This window comes from Seriola aureovittata, chromosome 5 (assembly GCF_021018895.1).
Source record: "Seriola aureovittata isolate HTS-2021-v1 ecotype China chromosome 5, ASM2101889v1, whole genome shotgun sequence".
NCBI classification, from domain to species: domain Eukaryota; kingdom Metazoa; phylum Chordata; class Actinopteri; order Carangiformes; family Carangidae; genus Seriola; species Seriola aureovittata.
In genome coordinates this window covers 13,796,990-13,819,144 of record NC_079368.1, presented here as the reverse complement: position 1 = coordinate 13,819,144, position 22,155 = coordinate 13,796,990, and the positions used below count along the sequence as shown (strand labels likewise).

At 41.3% G+C, this 22,155-nt stretch overlaps 2 protein-coding genes across 2 annotated transcripts; both read right to left on the bottom strand.

Annotated features, from left to right (window-relative positions):
- Nucleotides 1-1,588: 1,588 nt before the first annotated feature.
- cmya5 (cardiomyopathy associated 5) lies at nt 1,589-14,501 on the bottom strand. Its single transcript, XM_056377302.1, has 14 exons — nt 14,287-14,501; nt 12,715-13,360; nt 9,614-12,541; nt 7,112-7,207; nt 6,766-6,984; nt 6,625-6,647; nt 6,234-6,358; nt 5,984-6,118; nt 4,941-5,087; nt 4,617-4,758; nt 4,219-4,352; nt 4,017-4,134; nt 3,756-3,932; nt 1,589-3,666 (listed from the first exon to the last, which is right to left on the bottom strand). Exons 1-14 carry the CDS (start codon nt 14,394-14,396, stop codon nt 3,414-3,416), a joined length of 5,253 nt encoding a protein of 1,750 aa, XP_056233277.1. The 5' UTR covers nt 14,397-14,501; the 3' UTR covers nt 1,589-3,413.
- An 862-nt stretch (nt 14,502-15,363) lies between these two features.
- Nucleotides 15,364-21,813, bottom strand: tent2 (terminal nucleotidyltransferase 2). The gene is made up of 15 exons (XM_056377502.1): nt 21,752-21,813; nt 21,259-21,407; nt 20,756-20,866; nt 20,345-20,618; nt 20,119-20,233; nt 19,952-20,040; nt 19,783-19,840; nt 19,421-19,487; nt 19,250-19,326; nt 18,929-19,057; nt 18,798-18,841; nt 18,170-18,306; nt 17,113-17,204; nt 16,906-16,985; nt 15,364-16,785 (listed from the first exon to the last, which is right to left on the bottom strand). Exons 2-15 carry the CDS (start codon nt 21,375-21,377, stop codon nt 16,699-16,701), a joined length of 1,479 nt encoding a protein of 492 aa, XP_056233477.1. The 5' UTR covers nt 21,378-21,407; nt 21,752-21,813; the 3' UTR covers nt 15,364-16,698.
- Nucleotides 21,814-22,155: the final 342 nt, after the last annotated feature.

The following is a 22,155-nucleotide window of genomic DNA, read 5'->3' as shown; positions in this document are numbered from 1 at the left end:
GCCTTACTATACTATACATTTTGTTTTGCCTTACTATACTATGAAATTATTTTGTGCCTTACTATACTATGACATTTTTTTTGCCTTACTATACTATGACTTTTTTTTTGCCTTACTATACTATGACTTTTTTTTTGCCTCACTATACTATGAAATTTTTTTTGCCTTACCATACTATGACTTTTCATGCCTTACTATTTTATTACTCTTTATGCCTTACTATACTATGACATTTTTTTTGCCTTACCATACTATGACTTTTCATGCCTTACTATTGTATTAATCTTCATGCCTTACTATACTATGACATTTTTCTTTTTCCTTACTATACTATGACATTTTTTTTGCCTTACTATACTATGACATTTTTTTGCCGTACTATACTACGATTTTTCATGCCTTACTATTGTATTACTCTTATGCCTTACTATACTATGACATTTTTTTTACCTTACTATACTATGACATTTTTTTTGCCTTATTATACTATGACTTTTTTTAACCTTACTATACTATGACATTTTTTTTGCCTTATTATACTATGACTTTTTTTGCCTTACTATTGTATGACATTTTTTTTGCCTTACTATACTATGACATTTTTTTTGCCTTATTATACTATGACTTTTTTTTACCTTAGTATACTATGACATTTTTTTTGCCTTATTATACTATGACTTTTTTTGCCTTACTATACTATGACATTTTTTTTGCCTTACTATACTATGACATTTTTTTTTACCTTACTATACGATGACATTTTTTTTGCCTTATTATACTATGACTTTTTTTTACCTTACTATACTATGACATTTTTTTTGCCTTACTATACTTTGACATATTTTTTGCCTTACTATTGTATTACTCTTTATGCCTTACTATACTATGACTTTTAATGCCTTACTGTACTATGAATTTTTTTTTACCTTACTATCCTATGACATTTTTTTTCCCTTATTATACTATGACTTTTTTTTTTGCCTTACTATACTATGACGTTTTTTTTGCCTTACTATACTATGACGTTTTTTTTGCCTTACTATACTATGACGTTTTTTTTGCCTTACTATACTATGACTTTTCATGCCTTATTATTGTATTACTCTTTATGCCTTACTATACTATGACATTTTTCTTTTCCTTACTATACTATGACATTTTTTTTGCCTTACTATACTATGACTTTTTTTTTTTCTTACTATACTATGACTTTTCATCCCTTACTATTGCATTACTCTTTATGCTCTTAGTATACTAGGACATTTTCATGCCTTACTATACTATGACTTTTAATGCCTTATTATACTATGAAATTTTAATTCCTCACTATACTAGGAATTTTTATGCCTTACCATACTATGACTTTACGACTTAATATACTGTGACATATTATGATTAATATACTATAACATTTTATGCCTTATTATACTACGACCTATGACATATACTGTACATATATATAAAACATAGTTGTCCCTATATCAAGAGGGATGTTATGATCTGTGTCATCTATAAGAGGCTATATTATTATGACATACATACATCCTCTGGATACATGAAGATATAAGTTTAGAACTTATATGAAATGCTCATAGTAAAATTCAACTTTATTAATACAACATGCTTATTAAAATACTATATTTTTGTATATGATTTACTATTAACGATTAACCATACATGCCTCTTTTATATTTACATATATAATGACAGGCTACATACGGCTATATATTCATTCATCATATGTCTATAATAAACTGTTGCCCATAAAGTTGGTATAATTTTGTTTTCAGACACAATCCTCTGTTTATTCCTATTTAAATGCATCAGTAACCACTTTTGACCAGGTGCAATGATTACATTATGTGTCCCAATTACCCAGGTGAAATGTATTCATGCATAACATTTGTTTGGTGCTAAAAAAATATTTAAAAAAATATTTTATTCCAACTTTATGAGCAACAGTGTATAAACCTATAATATAAACAGACATACTAAAATACATGCTTCTATTAGCTAGACATACTGTATGTGTCAATATATGATATTATTCCAATGGAACAGGTTTCACATGTAATTTTTACATATATAGGCCAAAGTATATATACATATACGGAGATTCAACACATGTACATATATTACATTTGTGTATGGGCATTTCTGAATGTAGATTCAGATCTCAATAACCTTAATAAATTGTTTGATTGATGGCATTAAAAAGTCAATCACTTTGTTTTGGAGGGGTGGTGGGGATGTTGCGTCCCTACCAATGTTGAAACCAAACCTATACCCTTGACCAAATCAAATTCTGCTTAGGGCCCCATAAATGTGGCAATAGGATGTTTTAAGGAGAACTCATTTATTCATTCATTTTATTTGACACTGCATCTCTTCTTTAGAGTTGGGAGTATTATATGTATGTCTGTTCAGGTGATTTCCAAACTGCAGGTTTGCCACCTGATGCCCTGCAAAACAAAACTGGACACACATAATTCAGAGGACAGATAAATCCTTTTTTGGAAGCTTTTGAACCAATATTACAACTAATGGAGTCCTGAGGACCTCTGGTGGTGAATTTAAGTTAAAGAACAGAGTCAAAATAATCAGTCCAGTTGTGCAAATAGAAAAAAATAATCATGTTCATTCAGTTCGGTCGAGAAAATCAGTTTACATGACAGGTGAAAGAAAAACAATTGCTCTGCTTTTGGCATCAGTCGCACATAACAAAATAGACAACTGATCACTTCAGTTTACAAAGGTTATTTACACAAAATAAACCTATTCACAATATGAAACAGTTCAAAAAGTGCTACAGTATATTTTTTGACTCATTGTCTAAACTTCGGGGTGACAAAAGAATTGAACTATCACTTGTATTTCTCTCTGTGATGATACAATGTGTATTTGACTCCAACATGTTGTCAGAGCCTTTACTCACATTATCTATCAGTAAAAGAACAGAAGACAACTGAAAATGAGTAAAGCACAGAACATTTACAAAACAGTACATCTGCATACTTTACGGTCAAAATTACAAAATAATCCACAACAAAAATACATGATGCTCACCTGTGAAAAAAATTTCAAGGCACTCATTTTCAATCCAGTTGTATTGCACCACATACAAGACAGTTTAATTTTTGTGGCCAAAAATTATTTATTTTGTTTTTGATCAGAGAAAATCAGTTTTTAAAATAAGGTTCCTTTTTACCAAAAACACACAAACCCCTTTAAACAAATCAAATTGCATCTTCTGCCTTTGTTTTGGATCTAATTATTATTTTATGTCCTGTCATATCTGAACTCTTTTCTGTAATGTAAGTGGTCAATTCAATTATTATAAAGTAAGATCACTCAAATTAACAAATGTCCAACATGAACTGTAAACTCTTCAGCGTGTGAGGCAGGTAGCAGAGCTAGCTGTCCTTGGTAAACTCCGGTACTTCCAGCACCATGCTGACCTCCAGGCTGCCTGGCATCTCCAGGGCCAGAGCAGGGTGGCACGGCTGGGTGAAGCGCTGGCTGAAGGAACTTAACAACTGACCACTTTGGGCATTGTAGAAAGACAGACGACCAAGCTGGTAATCCAAGAGAGTACCTACTCGCTCAGGCAACTCCATCACGAACAAACTGGACTGGACGTCATTGTGGAGCAACTGATACCTGCAACTGGAAAGATAAAGACACCAAAGGTGGAAGTTTTAGACTAAAACAATAATGCAAAGCATCTCAGAAAATGGGGGGAGATTTATGCATACCCTGTTGGTGTAGGAATACACTGCAGACACCACGACAGGCTGTTTTCCCCCAGTGGGCCGCCTCTGTTGGCTGTGCTGTGTGCCACTCCGAGTCTGTAAGCTGTACTTCCTGACACAATTGTCTCCCAGTAGTAGTGTCCTCGTAAGGGCAGCAACTCACCCAGGATGGATGGACACCTAGAAAACACACAAACTGTGCTGGACACATATTTCTGATACATTTCCTAAGGTGGGAGGTAATTGAAACGGTGTTAAACTCACTGTTTGTCTGTGAGTGGTGTGTTTTCATATGTGTCCTGGGAATAGTGCAGGGTGGTCCGATCCACTGACAGCTCTAAAGCAGGGTGAGCTGATGCGCTCAGCAGATGGAACCTCGTCCCTGGAACGAGTAACAAGTAAAAGAAGGATATAAAAAAAAGAAACAACTACAAAAACAGTTTAAATGTGTTGTTTTTTTTTTTACCTTTTGTGGAAATGAGTGCAGCCTCACTCTGTTCGCTGGCTCCCGCCTCATTCACAGCTTTGATGTAAAACAGGTAATTCTCATTGGGCTGCAGGAGAACCCTCTGTTCACAGCTATTGATGCCTGAGATGGATCTAGGAGTATGCCACACAAACACACACACATGCAAACACACATAGCACAAATATTAAACTTTCATACAGCCAAAAGTGTTGACTGCTCTTCTCTGTGTGTTCTGTGTCAGAAATTACAATTAAAAAAAAAGAAAAGATTTTTAAAGTTAATCACTGCATTTTTCTGTAATATCATGATTTTCCAGACACCTTTCTGGTACCTGTCAGGTAAAAACAATCACTATGACTGACTACAAATTGATCAGCAAGGTGTCTGAGACTCACCTGAGTCCCTCTCCCTCCAGTTCATACTGACGGCAGTACTCCAAGGTGTAACTCTGTCCAGGAGTCTGCTGTTTCCACCTTAGTGTGGCCGAATCCCACATGACACTGCAGCGCTCTGTGTCAATCACAGGCACCGATGGAGCTGCCAGGAAGAGAACAAGGCATCTAAGAGAATAGTGTGCTGCTGTCTGGATAAACGTAGATATGTCATACACAATACAACAGAAATCCCTTGAACACTGACTATTTAAGTCTACCAAATCCCCCACCAGCATGCCAGTAAAAATTGAAATGATGCTTGTTGTCTGCAGTGTGTGGACTGACCAGTTGTGAAGGCAAGTCTCTCACTGGGCAGAGAGCAGCCTGTATAGTTGACAGCCATCACCCACACCTTGTACGTCTTGTCAGGCTCCAGCTCCTCCAAGACACAGTAACTCTCCTTCACTGTCACACGGTACTCCTCTGACACAGCTGTGGACCACAACAATATAGATATGCAGTACCTCTTGAAACCAAAAAACCCATATACTATATATATACATATACATATATATACACACACACACACACACACTCACACGTGTGTGTGTGTATGTATATGTATTCACCCACTCACCCACCCCCGATGGGCCGGCGTGGGGGGGTGGGTGGGAAGGGGGGTGGAGGAGGGGGGTCTTCCTCAAGTATCTTAGCTCTTCCTAGGATTGCGCTCTGCTGGACAGAGACCTGAGATGTTGCACCTGGAATCTGCTGGAACCACCCTCCCTGGGTTTGTGGGTCACAGCCCCCAGTGCTCCGATGACCATTGGCACCACTGTTGCCTTTACTCCCCACATCTTTTCTAGCTCTTGGTATTTTTCGAGCTTCTCATGTTCCTTCTTCCTGATGTTGCTGTCACTCGGGGTTGCTACATCTATCCCCACTGCCTTCCTCTGTTGTTTGTCCATCAACTCGATGTCCGGTTGGTTAGCCATCACCAGTTTGTCAGTCTGGATCTGGAAATCCCAGTCCTAGCTCAGTCATTCTTAACCACCTTAGGAGGCATCTTCCATTCTGACCGTGGGACTTCCAGCCCATACTCAGTGCAGATGTTCCTGTACACTATGCCAGCCACTTGGTTATGGCATCCCATGTATGCTGTTCCTGCCTGGGTCCTGACTGGTGTGGTATATATACATATATATATATATATATATATATATATAATTTTAATGTTCTATTTTTAATGTATTTCCATGCCTCTGTAAAGCTCTTTGAATTGCCTTGTGTCTGAATGGTGCTATATTAATAAAATTGCCTTGCCATAAACATTTCTCTATGACTAGTATAAAATTTCCCAGTTTAAATAGCAACCTGAAAGTATTTACCTCCTTGTGGATCCTCCATGCAGTAGACCTGAAAGCAGTCTATGATATCTCCAGGGTTGACCTTCCAGTAAACAGTGACACTGGTGCTGGTGGCTGAGCCTGGCTCCTGGGGCTGCAGCGTGGGCCTCTGAGGCACTGAGGCACAACCAGGACGTATACAGTACAAGCTTCATAACTGCCACATACACTGTATACGCACATTACACTAGACTTAAAAATGAAGATAAAGATGTGTAAATATCAGACCTACCTGGGATTCCCTTGCGCTGTGTGAGGTGTGAGCTGGATGTGTTGCCCTTGGCGTAGTCTTCGAACACCAGCAGTCCCTTGGGACCCAGCTCCAGTGACATGGCTGAGTCCAGAGCTGCCTTGAGACTAAACACACAACCGCAAACAATTAGCTTCTGGTCAACACAAGTCAATGTCAAACACTTCTTTGCTATAGGTTGAGCTCGGTATGGAGAATGTTAAAGAATATCTATAACCACAATTCAATTATCAGAAAACTGGCACACTCCCAGGGTTATAGCTCTGCAGGTCAAGCACCATGCTGCACTGGTAATCACTATCTAGTAATATGTTATTACACAGTTGTTAGGAAACCACACTAGCTCACATTCCATTCACTGAAAACACATTACCTTGCATGAATGTCTTCAGGTGACTAGTAGGAGAGCAGATTGAAGAGGGATTTATCAGACATTTGACACAAACCCTGATCACCAATTACTGGCCAAACATGATACTGCTGATCAATTCATCTTAAAAGCTTCAGGACTCACCCGTGCGTCAGTCTCTTCCTCTCTGGCCGTGGTCTCTAGAGTGGCCTTGGCGGTTTCAATGCTCTCCTGGAAGGAGACAATCTGGTCATATAGCTGCTCCAGCTTGGACTTCTTCTCCTCCTCCATGTTGACGGACATGTTGTTGTACTGCTCCATCACCAGAGCCATCATCTCCTCGTTCTGCACCTGCATCGCTGCCTCGCTCTCCACACACTGGTCCTGGCGGAGAGGAGAGGGACGGCCAAATGAAACGATGTCCCACTAAAATATCATGCTGTCGGTTGGATTGATTAATTTATACTATAAGAGTATTAAATGTGAATGGCACAAAGTGAGCGTGCTTTACCTCTACAGAGTTGTAGGCCAGCTCCAGTTCAGACACCAAGTCCTCAATGTTCTCTGACCTCCCCTGAAGCTCTGAGATCCAGTCACTCAGCTTCTCCTGTTATACAAACATTTATTCGTACATCATCACATGTACAGTACATCCTCTGACAATAATACGCAGCTGTGATTGAGCAGAAGATCATCGTTGGAAGTTTGTAGATATAACATTAAATCTGCACCAAAGTTAGTCTTTCTCCGAAATTAGTTTTTCACCCACTCTAAAGATTAAATTCTTTACTTGCTCTGTACGAAAGAAATTCCCATCAGTTGCAGTATCTGAAACATGAATTCTCTTAAGACAATCTTATTGATCTGTGGGGTCCCAGTTTCTGCTGTTGTTATTTAGACTGATGACACAGATTAATCTTGAGGTTGCCTACAGCAGCTTTAAGGGGAATCATCAGGGAGGATACTGCAGGGGGAAGACTGGTGGTTTAACTAGGTCGAGCTGCGGTCACCGAGGCTGACCGCCTCTCCACCAAAAGCGGGAAAACAGGTGTGAGTGTGTGAGGGAGAATGTGTCCATCCATGTCTGAGGAGGTGTAGGAGTGCATTGTACATTCTAGCTGATAGAGCTGGACTGGATACAGGTTTGTTAAGTTGTTTTGCTGAGCTTGACAGGATCGATTTTCCGCTCTGTGGAGTGTCTGAATAGACCGCACTGCTTGGTGCTGAAGTCAGACTTGTATTATAGCTTTGATCTTTGTCTTATTTACAGTCCAGCTGTCAGTGTTTCACATAAACACAACATCACACATGCACTAGACCTGGTTCGAATATCATCTGGAAATGATATTTGATCATTCTCAGTTTGTTCCAGCTTTCCTTTGATTTAGTTGCCAGATACTTTACTGAAATATCTCACTTCACTCATGTTGTCTGATGTATATTCACAGATTTACAGAAGCAATCAACTGAACAGTGAATATTGTCTCTCCTGGTGAAAAGCCGCATCTTGTAGCAGCGTGAGGAGCTCTCTGTAGTTGTTCTCATGTAGCAAGTCTTCTCATGAATTTGCACGTTAAAAACTGACTTTTGGAAAACTACAGGCAAAAGAAGCCAAAAAATTGCTAGAAGGTGTTATAATGTTAATGGAGATTTTAAAAAGGAGAAGACCGACCCTGTGCCAACCCAGAGGGTACATCACAGGCAGAACAGTGTGTGTGTGTGAACAGATCACCTCTCAGTCTCCACTTGATGATGACACACTGGACCTTTCCACCGATCAAAGTAGAACATTACATCACAACAGTTCAATGTGCTTGGCCGCAGCCTGCCAGCAGCCCGGGAGCATGAAACTTGCCAGCATACATGGAAAAGTTATAGCCGGCTAATTTAGGGCCAGTTTATTATATGATGACGCAAACTAATGCCAGTAAAGTGTGCGATGATCGTAACCGTGTGTTGTAATAATGCTGGTAAAGTGCAGCTGCTATTTGATTACAGCATGCCATCAGTCATCAGAAAGGCTGATGTGTCGTTTCGGGCAGCAGCTCGCTAAAACGATCAAACATCTGGGAGACACTGTGATCCCTCTGAGGCGGCAGACAGGAAAAACATGTTGTCTGATCTGACAGATTATGATTTAATCTCCTCACATAAATAGTTGTGTTCCTCTGAATCCATTCAATTTATAATATCATACAGATGATGCTCAATTTTAATCCTGCATTGTTTCCCATGTTTTTTTGTTTGTTTTTGTTTTTTAAGATCTAGCCTATTTGCTCACAGAGAGACACAAAATAAGTTTTCCCCAGAATTTTAAACTATTCCTTTAAATGTATTTCTTGTATTTTGCAATTCTTTACAATAAATATCCATTATGTAATAGATAATTTATCATCTATTTACAAGTACTTATGCTGTGCATGTTTACTAAGCTAGACATCTGAGTAGTTTTAGTATTATCAGTATTTTCAGTTAATACAATAAAAGGCAATGAGTATTATTAAAAATCAATAATTTTCTACTTGTTAATACTTAATGATAATAGATAATCGATAGAGATGGTAAATTATCAGTAAACCAATGATCACAGTAGCACTTCCCCTGCTTCTCCTACATGTGTGTGTCTCACTGTACCTGTTCCATGCTTGTATACCTTCCTAAAGTGCTACTCCAGTGAAATGTTATTGAACTTTTATTGAGTTGGGGCACTCGCAAGAAAAATTATTTTAAAAAGAATAGCAGCAGTGGCTGAATTTCTAGTAGTGCTCAAGATCCAGAACCACTGTATCCTACATTTCCCAGAATGCAAGTGAATATGATTTGTTCAACACTTATGCCCACATCTTATGAAATTCATGCCCCCTGTTGTTAAAGCCTAATGTGAGATAGCCCTAATGACATCATATACTACTGTGAAACTGATCATGTGTAAAATTGACGAAGTGCCCCTTTAAAACAAATGTTACTTTATATATGCAATATACACATTCAGTGTGTGCATTTAATACACTACCTTGATTTCCTCATAGGCTTTGTCCACAGCAGTCACCACGTGGCTGTGATGCTCTCTGGACACACAGTCGTCCTCTGATAGCAGACGACCACAGGTGAGACAGAACCAGTCCATCCCCTGCAGCTCAGCAGCCAGTCGGGCCTGACTCTCCTCCTCTGCATCAATGATTTCATAGTCATCCTCAATGAGCTCTTCTTCTAGGGACAGATCAAACACTTTCCCCTCCATCTCCATCTCAACCTCCACCTCCATCCTCTCTTCTCTGTCCCGGCCGGACTCAGGTTTTGATTCCTCTGCATCTCTCTGTATTTTGGGTTCTGGCATCTCTTCTGCATCCTTTTTAGATATTATCTCATATTCAAACTCCTCAACAGGCACTTCTGGAGCCTCTGCAACCACCTCATCTTGCTCCATCCTTTGCCCTATATCCTTTCTGTGTAGATCAACATCTGGACCAACATCATCTTCAATAATGATTGCATCTGGAAAATCTTCCACCCACATCTCCGCCTTTTGTTCTACATGTTCTTCTGATAGTATTTCCTCCCTGTGCAGCCCAGATAAATCCTCCCTGGGAGTAAAGCTCCTCAGAGGGGAAAAGAAACCCTCATCTTCTTCTAAGTCCTCCCCCGTCTTCTTCTCCTCTGTGTCGGCCTCCTCCATAGGTGCAGGGGGGTAGTACTCTCTGTCTAAGTCATTTCTGGGTTGCTCTTCTACCTTTACAGCAACTTCTGCTTCTACTCCCGGTTGTGGCTCTGTCTTTGTTTCTCCCATCGGTGCTGGTATGTCCTCAGGTGCTGTTAGATGTTCACATGTGCTGTCAGGTTCAGGGAGAGCTTCTGAATCACTCGGGGCCTGACCAATATCAATGTCCATCTCTACTGCTTGTCCCTTGGGAACGAGGAGGATTAACTCGTCACCTGCATTCACCATATCCGGGAGCCCAGCGTCGTCTGTGGGTGTTTTAGCTTTGACTTCAGTTATCAGCTTTGTTTTGCCTGATTCACTATCAGTTACCGGCTCCTCTTGTTGACGCTGCAGGGATTCAAGGATTTCATGATGTTTCTTATCTGAATCCTCTGGCATCACAGGTTCGGTTACTTCACTTGAAATCTCAGTTTCAACTTCTGGCTCCTGAGCAGCTTCGGCAATGAATTCAGGCAACTGGCTCTCAGCTGCAGCTTCCCCAGTCTTAGCTTCATGGTCTCTTCCTACTTCAGGAGCTGCTGCTGTTTGAACATCTGTCGTCTCAGCACTTTTTACCTCCTGAAGATCAATCTGAACTTGGGTTTGAATCTCTTTTTCATTCACTGCTTTTTCAGTAACCTCCACTACTGCGTGTACCGCACAGTCACGGTCGGTGATGACCTCGACAGGTGCAACACCTTCAGGAACGACTTCTGCTGCTTGTTTTTCCTCACACGGTGATATTGCAGCCGGTGTCTCTATTTCACCTGAGGGTTCAGTCGAGGTGAACGTTTCCTGTCTTACAGTCTCAGGTTCGTTGACTTCAACTCGGACCTCTGGTTTGGCCTCAGTTTCTACTTTCTCATCAGCAGCCACCACCTTCGTGTCAGGACCTGGCTCCTCAGAAAAACTCTGCTCTATTTGTATTTTTGATTTAACATCCATCTGTGGCACTGCACTGCTTACAGGTGCTTTTTCTGCCCTGTCCTCTGTTGCTTTTACAAGCTCTTCAGTTGCTTTTTCTGCCACTTTTTGTGTCTGACATATCCGCTCAGTTTCAATAATGCTTTGTTCACTTCTTTTGTGTTCTTCTCTCTGATGCTCCTCACTCTCGCTCTCTGCTTTCTCTACCTTTCTGTTCTCTTGAATTTCAGGAGGTGGCTCATCAGTGCTCCTCTCAGGAGGCTCAGTCTGGTCTCCTTTTACTTCCTGTTTTACTTCCTGACCCTCAATCCGATCCTCTTTCAGGTTAGACTCCTGAGCTGATTTTTCTGGGGCCTCTCTGACAACCTGCTCTTCAGTTACCACGGAGAGTTGTATGTCCTCCCTCTCCTTTTCTGTTTCTGTGACTATTTCTCTTTTCTCCTCAAATGTTGCTGATTGTAGATCCTCACTACTGCCTCCAGCACTGACCTCCTGTGTCTTTGGTTCCTCTGTCTTTGTCTTGTCCTCATCTTCTTCTTTGACCACTTTTCTGAGACATCCTGTCATTTCAAACCTACTCTGTGACCACATCATCCTCCCCTCGTTCTCGTCCTGCACTGATTCTGGTTGAACCTCCACGGTGGAAGTTTCATCCTTCAAAGTAAACTTCTCCAGGTAGCCTTCCTCCTCCTCTGCATCCGACGAACATCTCTTATAAGACTTCTCAGATGCCACGCTCTCTGCCTCTGAGTGTTCCTCGTCGCTCCTCCTCCTCTCGCCTACAGCATCCTCGTAAAGGTCGGAGTACATGAAGGACATGGCGGTGGGCTCCTCCAGCAGGATGGGGTCAATAATCTTCGGGGGTCCAGCGGAGATATAGATGGGCGTAAGGATGGTCTCTTCACTCTCAAACAGTACTGAACCATTCTCCTTCGTCGATCTCTGGCTCTCTCGCCTCATCCTGGCTGCAACCTCCTCCTCATCCTCATCTCTCCTCTGCAGTGCATCAGCAGGAGCTCCTTCTCCATAGAAGACCTCGTCCAGGTGTTCCCCGACTATCTCCACATCTGTGACAAAGACAAAAGACTCTTCTGATGCAGAGGGGCTGTCTGTTGCTGTCTCCGTAGCAGGTTTCTGCTCCTCTGCCTGGGGTTTCACTGCTTTCTCCTGCAGCTCTGGAGCTTGTTCTCCGGGGACTGCCTCATCCAAAAGGGTAAACTTCTCGAAGTAGTCAATGTCACTGGCGCTCTCATTCTGAGAAGGTGTCTGTCTGGGTTCTGTGTCTGCTGATGGCTGAGAAGAATCTTGCTTCGAGGGCTGTGGAATGAGGAAATCAATCCATAAAGGATATTGTAATGTTTAAATCTACAAATGAACGGGCGTTTTATCGTTTATGCAAATGAATATATTAATGTATGTGAATGACAGGACAGGTTAGATTTAAATCATAACTAACTCGATCACATCATTCAAATCAATCAGATAAATACCTCTTGGTGATCAAGTATCCTCCCCTCGTCTGTCAGGACATGATTCTGTTGCCACGTCCAGTCATGGTGGCTGCGGGACTTGATCTTTGGAGTCTGGTCCAGATACGACAAATTGTCCTGCAGCTCTGTGCTCTCCTCCTCATCCACGGTGGGAAGTTTGGAGGGGACTCTGATGTTGAGAATCTCATAACCCTCTGAAATCAAACTAAACAGTTGCTGATCTTTGTTTTTGATTTCCTCCAAGTCCGGCTCTGTTTCGGTTTTCTCCTGTTTCACATTGGGGAGAGAAACCTCTGCCATCTCCGGTCTCTCCACTCCCAGAGCCGAAGCCGATCTTGAGCTTCCAGGTCGACTCAGCCTGTCCCCCAACCTGCTGCTCCTTCCTCCGGACCTCGTCCTCCTACGGACTACTTTATCCTCATCAAAGACAATGGTGATCTTTCCTGCAACGCCAGAGCCCTCCATGCTGTAGGCTTCAGAGACAGAGCTCGTGTCAGAGGCCCAGGGAGTAGAGCAGCGGCTAGAGGCCGTCTCCCAAACAATACCACTGTCCTCGCTCTGAACTGTTACCATGGAGAACGATGGGTCCACCATCAGGCACTGGAGTTTGGGCTTTACCGACTGGTCCTGGACAACCTCTCGCAGACTGAAGGAGGTAAGAACGGAGTAGAGTTAGATGGAGGACAGGAGGCTGTTTGTGCCGTTCACTAGAAGAGGAAAGGCATTACTAAACAGTCTAACTGCAAGAGGAGATCCTTTTGGAAATGCAAGCAGAGAACAAACCAATGAATCAAATCACAAAATATCTGAGCAACATGTGCCAAAATTCACGTTTTGCAGCACTGAGCCAAATGAGAAAATCCAAGCCGAAAACAAGATAACACGCGCTGAGCTTTTCTCAAGATGATTATTTAAGAAGTGTAGATCTTGTCAGCATTAGAGCAGGTGTCTGGTGCAAGGCTGCCAATGTGAGTGATGAGCTGAAAAAAATAATGATCAAATGCGCTCTTAGCTGTCCCTCCTGCTATGAATACAGCTTAGTGCCTGCAGGGTTACCGCAAGGTGACGTCCCAAAGCGTCATTCATGTAATTTTAGAGAGGAGATGCCTGGCCTTCTCAGATACATCCAACATATCAGTATCTTCTACTATTTATGACATGGCAAGGACGGCTAATGTGCCCGGTAAGAAACATGATAAATGAGATGTAAAATATGGGATGACAAATAATATCAAATATTGCAATAGAGTGCAGTGCCACACTGACAATCCTTGTGTGAGCTGAGGAACAGACGATCATATAATGTGTTAAAGGACATTAATGGGGCATTGTTTTGTGTAACATCTATACCCCTCTCCAGTCAGAGATATGGCACAGCTTCCCCTTTCTTTCTCTAAAGCAAAATGTACTTGAACTAAAAAGCCCTGAAGCAAATGGTTTCTCACAGACTCCATTCAGTAAATTTCATGATAAGAACTCCCAGCAGAAAAGACATCAATTTACACAAAGACTAAGTGATCCATAACTGACGTTATTCAGTGTATATATGGTCCAGACAAGAGAGTAGAGCACCTGTTTTGCAGTTCCTCCACCTCGTCTTCATCATCCTGGCTGATGGCCTCTGAAGCGTCAGACTGAAACTCCATCAGCTCTGAGTCCAGACTCACACATCCCTCCATCATGCTAATATCCACCAGCTCTTCCCTTCCGCGGCTCCCAATTTTGATTTTCTTCTGTGTACTTTAGAGTCCTCTTGATTTTTTCAGTCACTCTGGATTCGGAGGGGCTGGTCTGCCTGTTTGTGTCATTCTAAGTTGGGAGCTGTCCATCTGACTCAGCGAGGGACAGAAATAGACTGAGAGGGGAATGAAAAGAAGGGAGAGGAGACAGAGAGGGGAAAAGCAGTGAGAGGAGGTATGTTTCACTGGCTGTTGAGTTAAGCACACTAACAACTAACTCTAAGAGATGGTTAGATTTTCAATGTTTTATAAAGGATTGTTATAGATCTAAGAAATCCATTATGTTGCTCTTGGTGTGCGCCGGTGTCTAATATCTGAGTGAGGCAATGTGACTTTAAGATAAAAATCCCCTTTGCCGAGTTAAATATAGGCCGTGAGCTGAAACAGTACCCCTGGTCCCCCTGCTGCTGGTGGCAACACTAAACAGATCCGTGGACACACATACACACATATTGTAAGGTATCTACCCCTCGCAGCACCGGCACTACACAGAAGTCATAAAACTAGGTGTAATAAGGTGTCAAACCACAGATAAAAACCAATGAGCACACTGGCTGCCAGAGGAGGCCGCAGAAAACATTTGAACAAAAGGTGCGCTCGTTTTATAATCTTTTTCAAGGCCTGTGAATCACAAGCACCTGTAATGTACTGAATGACTTCAGAGCTCATGGTAATAGAATAAAATAAAATAGAATAGAAAAGTTGTTCAACTGAGGAACCAAAATGACACCTGATTTCAAGATCAGGTGGACTAGCAACAGATCTGTGGGACAGTTTTGTGCTTTATCAGTCAATATCCGTACGTATAGTTCCTGTGGAAAAAATGATACCAGTTTGCATGAGAAATTAAAAGCATGCCACCTAACCTCACATCTGAACATGAATGACACCTTAAAAAAAAGAAGCCAGTGTTCAATTTAATATGATTTTGACACTTCTATTAGCATAGATGAGAAATTAGAGGTTTTCTCATGGAGCTCAAAAATATAAAGTGAAACAATCATACATCTTCAGAGATTTATTTTTTTTTAAATAAACATTTAAAAGTCAGTAATGTACAAAATGTACAAACGCAGCTGAGGAAAAATATAAACCAAATGACGAAAGAAAAAACAGTCACACTCATAAGTGTGAATTCTGCAAATAACTTATTTGTTAAGTGAAACGAAAATGAGTGACTAGCACGTCAGGTTTTGTCCAAATAAATCAAGTACATAGCTGAACTACAATGACATATATTTGTTACGAGTCAAGGAAAAATAATACAACACCTTATGAGCAATGATAAAGGAGTCTGAGATCCAGAGGCTGGTGCCCTCGCAGCCCTCTAGTGATCACCTCAAAATCATTTAAATTACAACACTAACTTCAACATGTCTTGATAAAAAGCAGTTTTCAGAGGAGCTCAGAAATGTAAAGATGAAGATGATGAAAAAAAGAGAGGGCCTTTAATACAGCGGTAGAAAAAAAGTGTCTATAGGGTTTTAAGCCAACGACAGCTTCACTACTGACCTAGAAAAATAGAAAAAAGGCTTTAATGTTCCAAGTTGGTCCAGACAGGCAATATATATACTGTACATGTATGTGGCATCTTCCAATACGACTGTTCAGTAAGGCTCTAACAATGTGGATGTAACTAAAACTGAGATCAGAGGAGAGAAACATGGCACGAGACTAGTCTTTCAAACCTAAACACTGTTGCTTCCATTCAAAGATAGCTTGAGATATGGGCGGGTTGCAGGTGTTATTTTGTTTCTTCACATACTCTGTTGATAAACTTAACTTCCTCCTAGGAATGCTATGTGCATTATGAAAGAGGGCGGTGTAGCAGCAATAACCATCTCTACTAACGCTGGCCATTATCATCCTGCTTCAGTGCAGCATCTCTCCGTCACCAGTATAAGTGACAAGCTTTGATTTCAGAGTCCCCTGGCTTCACTCCAGAAATATTGTATGTTTTCATCCACTCTCACTTACTGGAATATTACATTACATATATTTTGCAAAGGCGGCAAAGCAATTGATAGTGCATAATATTCAATAGGTGCTGCCATAGGACACACAGTATGTGACCGATACAGAGGAGGCCAGAACTTTCAGAGTCCCAGAAACTCTCTGGCTGTGAGGTGCGGAGGCAGCACGGCTCCTCTCTCAGCACATCCCAAAAGGTCTTTCATCGTTTCTGGGCACAGGGCTGTTCTTGAGGTAGAAGACTCCAGTCAGCTCGTCTAATTAAAGGAACCCCTTATCTCCTGGATGACTCTTTATTAATGATGGCTCTGACTGGGAGGATGGAGTTCAGGTCCTTCCTCTGCTGCAGTATCCGACATGACTGCGTAGACACAGAGAGATGAGAAGCAGGAGGATTATGAATAACTCATAGCTGGCCCACAGCGGCTCATGGGAAGAAAGAAAATATGAATAGAGCACAGTTATCAGGACTAGCACGTACTTCAGCAAACTGAGCTTTAATGGCATCAAACTTGATCTTCTCATGGACTGCCCTGGCGACGTTATTTCTTTCAAATGGCTCTGAAACACAAAGAATCGCCGTCGCTCACTGAGTATGTAGAATTACTGGGGACATTTCTTTCACTCATGCTCCAGTTTTTGTCTGGTGGTGGTTGCAGTAGCACGTTATGTCCACTGAAATGTTTACCTTCCACACATATGTATTTGTTTCTCCACTCTTGAGAATTGGTCTTGGCCAAAGCTCTGGCTTCTCGAACAGAGATCACCTGCTTATCCCACCTGCAAGACACAGGAGAGGGAAATGTTTAGAGCTTATTGGACTGAAAAAAAAAACAAAACACAAAGACCAAGATTCTGAAAGACTATAATAATGTCTAATCAGCTACAAAACATGCACACTTCACGGCCAACAAACTAAGGGGAAGTTTTCCAGATAGATTCTGAACCTTCCAGGCGTCTGTTGGTTTTGGTTCAATTCAGTGCAGTATAAAAACAGACACTTGCTGAGGAAAGATAATATCAAGCAGCTCTTTTAGTTTGGTCAAAGTTATGTGATCGTCATGTGATGATGTGGTAATCAAAAAAAGTTTTCCAAACTCATTCTTAATGGACAATATCTACAACACATTTTGCCTATTGTCTGTGTTTTGATTCAAAAGTCTTAAATGTTGAAGCTTTACTTTTCACGCAAACTTAATACTCTGACTGATTTTTTTTTTTGTTGTTAAGTTTATTGACATAAGTTGGTTACAACAAGTTGTTAATAAGGTAGAAGAATGTGTTAGTCAAATGTACTACTTTTACTTTCTTTACTGCTTTTGTGTGCAGTAACTTCAAGGGCAAAAGAAAAGCAAAATCACTCACCAAGTGTGACCTGTTTGAGTGTTTGATACTGTGAAATGTAAAAATTAGTGCATGTTTGCATGGTGGGTTTTAGCTCAACCTTGCAACTGTGGCATGGCACGCTAACACACATACTGCAAACACAGAGACCACGGTATGTCATGTTAGTGCAGTGTAAGGCCAAAGGTCCCACCTGCTCCTGCCCCTCACCCAGAAACATGAAACCAGAGAAGAGGATGCAGGACAGAGGAAGAAAAAGGAGAGATGGGGGACTGGAGAGGGAGAAGAAGTTGGCGCAAGGATCTGGAGACGAGGAATGGGAGCATGAAAATGAGCAGGCAAAAGAACCATGAGTGCATCTGAAACACTAGACTCAGTAATGCGATGTCCTTGGGAGATACCTGAAGCTTGTGGAATAGTATTTTAGAAAGCCCAGAAGCAGCTCTCCCAGAGAGGACTGGTTTCTTGACACGTAGGGGGGGATGTGTTTAGGTCCATCCGGAACCATGTCGATGTCCATGAAGGGATTAAAACACTCCTGAAAAATCAAGGCACAAGACAAACACTCAACACTGAGTGACACTAGTGTTACACTTAGAGATGTGTGAAATGGTTTACCGTCATATTAAATGTGGATTCTAATTTCTCAAAGTGAAGAGTAAAAAACAGAACATTTAAACTTCTATAGAAGGCGTTGCCTCTGGTATTTTGTCCACAAGACATTTTCATTATAAAAGAGAGTCTTTGTTTGTGATGATTGAAGCAAATTCTTTGTAGCAATGTGTTTTTACAAATACAGACAATAAAAGTGCAAAGGATTGTCTGCAAGCATTTTACTTCTTGTATTTTGTCACATGTTGCCTGTTAAACATACTATTTGACATCTTAAATTGTTAACTATTCACCAAAAAAAAAAGTTTCCAGCTGCAGTTATTGTAATCGCCCTGGACAGGAAGGTAAAAAAAAGAAACGACTGAACCGATACTGAAATGAGATTCACATGACTGCACAAGCAATGAAGACACTCACTGGGTAATCCCTCTGTAGAGACGGAAGGACAGGTTCATTAAGGGCTGCAAAGAAAACAACACATCACATAATGAGATTCACTATGAGTCAAAGGTTCAAAAGATTTTATCTGTGTGCGTGATTGTACTGACTCTGGAGGTAGTGCAGGACCATCAACACAAGTGTGTAGCTGCTTAATGTCCCTTTGCTGGCATCATTGATTTGATTGTGCCGTGCCCACTTCTTGATGACAAGGATCATGGGTCTTATCCTGAGATCAGCTGAGAGACACAACAGAAACACACAGCAGGTCAAAACAAGAAACTTCTTTGCCTTCCTTTAAAGAAACAACTGCTCTGCACATGGTTGAACTAATAAACAGAGTGATCAGTCACAGTTAAATCTGACTTAGAAATAGACGGATGAATTTTAAACAGTGACTGCCACAGAAATCAAAATATTAGTTTTCCCACCATAAGCGTAACTCCTCAGAAGGAATGTGTTTCTGATGCCCACTGTGTTGTTGATATTCAGATCAAACTCCAGATCACTACAGAAGGGGGGAGTAGCAAAAGAGTCACATTGAGACTTATCACTAAAATTGGTGATGTTGTAAACACAGGCTTCAACTGTTTTGCTCCTACCTGCCTTTCTCTCTGAACCTGAGGATCGGCACTTTGGCTCTGATCAGCTGAGTCCTCTCTACATATGCTATAAATCAAAACAAAAATGTATTGATTTATGCTAGTTTCAGTTTCCTTTACTGTAAACCTGAAACTCCTTTAGCTCTGGATAAAAAGCTCCATCTAGTGGAGAATGTGGAGAACATAAAAACTGGGGAAAAATGAAGCAAATATAAATAAGAAGTTGGATAATAGTAAATAAGTAAGACAGTGTTTCCACCCATGTAAAAAAAATGTTCAAAGATAACAGTAGACGAATAAACAAAATAATATATTATTCTAAATGATTTGGTATTTGCAAAAAAATAATTTTATTTACTCACAGAGTGTTTTAAACAACCTTTGGAGGACAGAAAGCACATGAATAGGATCAGGTCTTTTCTGAAACAAAAAAAAAGAAAAGTGCAGGTGTTCATGAGGAAGTGGGTATCTATGACTGTTCATTTTACATATACACACTGACATTCATCGCAGAGAGTCAGAGATACATACATTTCCCTTGAGAACCAAACACAGATCAGCATCACTGCTCCGGCAGCCCAATCCATTCATAGAAGATCCAGTCAAGTAAAGGCGTGCCACTGTGTGAAACACACATTGTGAGTAAGAATCAGAACAGAAAGTCAGAGCAGACAGTGACTGTATACAGTCATACACACCTGCATAGACACGTTGTATGTCTTGCTGCAGCTGGGCTCGGCACATCTCCTTCCGGGCCAGATCAGAAGATTGCTGCTGGCACGCCTCAAACAGCTCCACCATCTGATCGCTCAGCTGAGGGCACAAGTGCATGCATCACTAACTAAACCACAGCATATCTGCACGTATACACACATTTAAAGACTTGATGTATGTTAGCAGCAGATTAAGGCCATCTGAATATACCTTGTCCTTGGCGTAGTCCTGCAGGCTGTTGGAGCTTTCTGGGACAGCAAACACCTGAGGGCGCGGATGGGAGTGTGGGCTGAGATAAGAGCAATCAAAACCAGAGAAGGATGATCTAGAGGACCCAGCCACCACTCGGTCAGGATGACGAGGAAGAGGAGGGGGTGGAGGGGGAAGAGGGACTCGAATTAAAGGGGAGCCTATTCGTGGGTGGGAAGAGGAGTCGAGGCGTTGGCGCTTCACAACATGGGGACTGTAGTCATCATTCTGCCTCCTGGAAAAAAGATTATGATAAGAAAACATGTGAAGAGAGACGTTAAAAGGCAAACGGTTGTAAAATGCAGGCGAGTTTAAAGAAACAGAAGAATGAGAGTGGTTATACAGCACTGTATGAATGGGAAAATGACATACTTGCGTCCATTGGTCATAGTTGGTGTGTGAGGAGAAGGGGGTACTGGAGAGGTCAATGGTGGGGGTTTCCATTCATATGGAGGAAACCTCTCAAGTCCAGGAACATAGAAGCTACCAAAACACAAACACATATTACCATACAGGACACAGACGAATAATAAAAAGACTATCTGGTCTGTCTCTGTTGATTTCAATGGTTGTATTTATTGTGGGCCCACACCTCTTATATCAAGCTGCAAAGAAGACAGAGGAAGACATAGTCATCTTCTCTCTGAACAAATTCAAGTTAACATTAAGCACTAAAATCTTCAAGGTTGGACAGTCTGGTGTCAAAGATTACAACGTTTAACGGTGGATCAGCAGCTATACGAATACATTTCAACAAAGTCTACTTCAGGGACATAGAAGGGTCCAACAAGTGGCCATTAGTAAGTTTATTGCTATTACACTGATACTGCTGTGTCCAGCACACCTATGCAGTTTAGTGTCTTCCTCAGGCTCACCTGTTGACACCTGCCGGGCGTTGATGGTTGTATTCGTAACGTAGTGGACCCGGGGGTGGTGGGTACAGGCCGTTACTGTAGGCTGACCTGCCCCTCGAAGCAGCGCTGCGGGGGAACATGCTGTGGGTCTTCACGGAGCATCAACTTTGCTGAGTGAAAACAAAAGTGCGACATTAGCAGCCGGCGGGTCGCAATTGAACGAAGAACCGTGGAACTGATAATCAATGCAATATTTCATCCACGAGTGACGAAAAAGCCACGAAAAGTTTCAGAGGAATCCGAAACTTCCCTGTGAACAGGATGTGCATCAAGATAGCAAAGTTAGCTCGCGTAAAGCAGCACCTAGCTAGCTAATTGAAATGACGTTAACCTTACTACCTAAATATTTTTTTTTTTTCTCTGTATGTTTATATGAGGAGTAAGTCTATGGGAGAGTGTCACTAAATGTTAAAGCGTTTACTCAAAAACGGAACCCATACCCTGTTACACTTACCAAATTTCATGTCACATGTAAACAAAACTGAAGGTGCTAATTTCCTGCACATACACTTCCGCATTGATGCCATGACGTAATGGAACTCGATTTAAAGGGGACGCTGCCACGCGCTTGTTAAAGGGAAAATCCACCCAAAACAACAAACTAAAACAAAAAAAGTTAGGTCACTCTGTGCTGTATCAAAAAATACTGGACAGTGAAATGCATTTTTTTAAAAGCCATTACATCATGATTTTGGATATCTGTGTGATTATATTAAACATTTGGTTGAGACAATTTTGTATACCCAAATGAGTTTCATTTGAATTTCGCTTTAGCCTATAGAAGTGAATCAGATAAGCCCTTTTACCAGTAAAATGACCGTGGCCTCTGTCATGTTGTTTATTATCCATTGTCTGTTC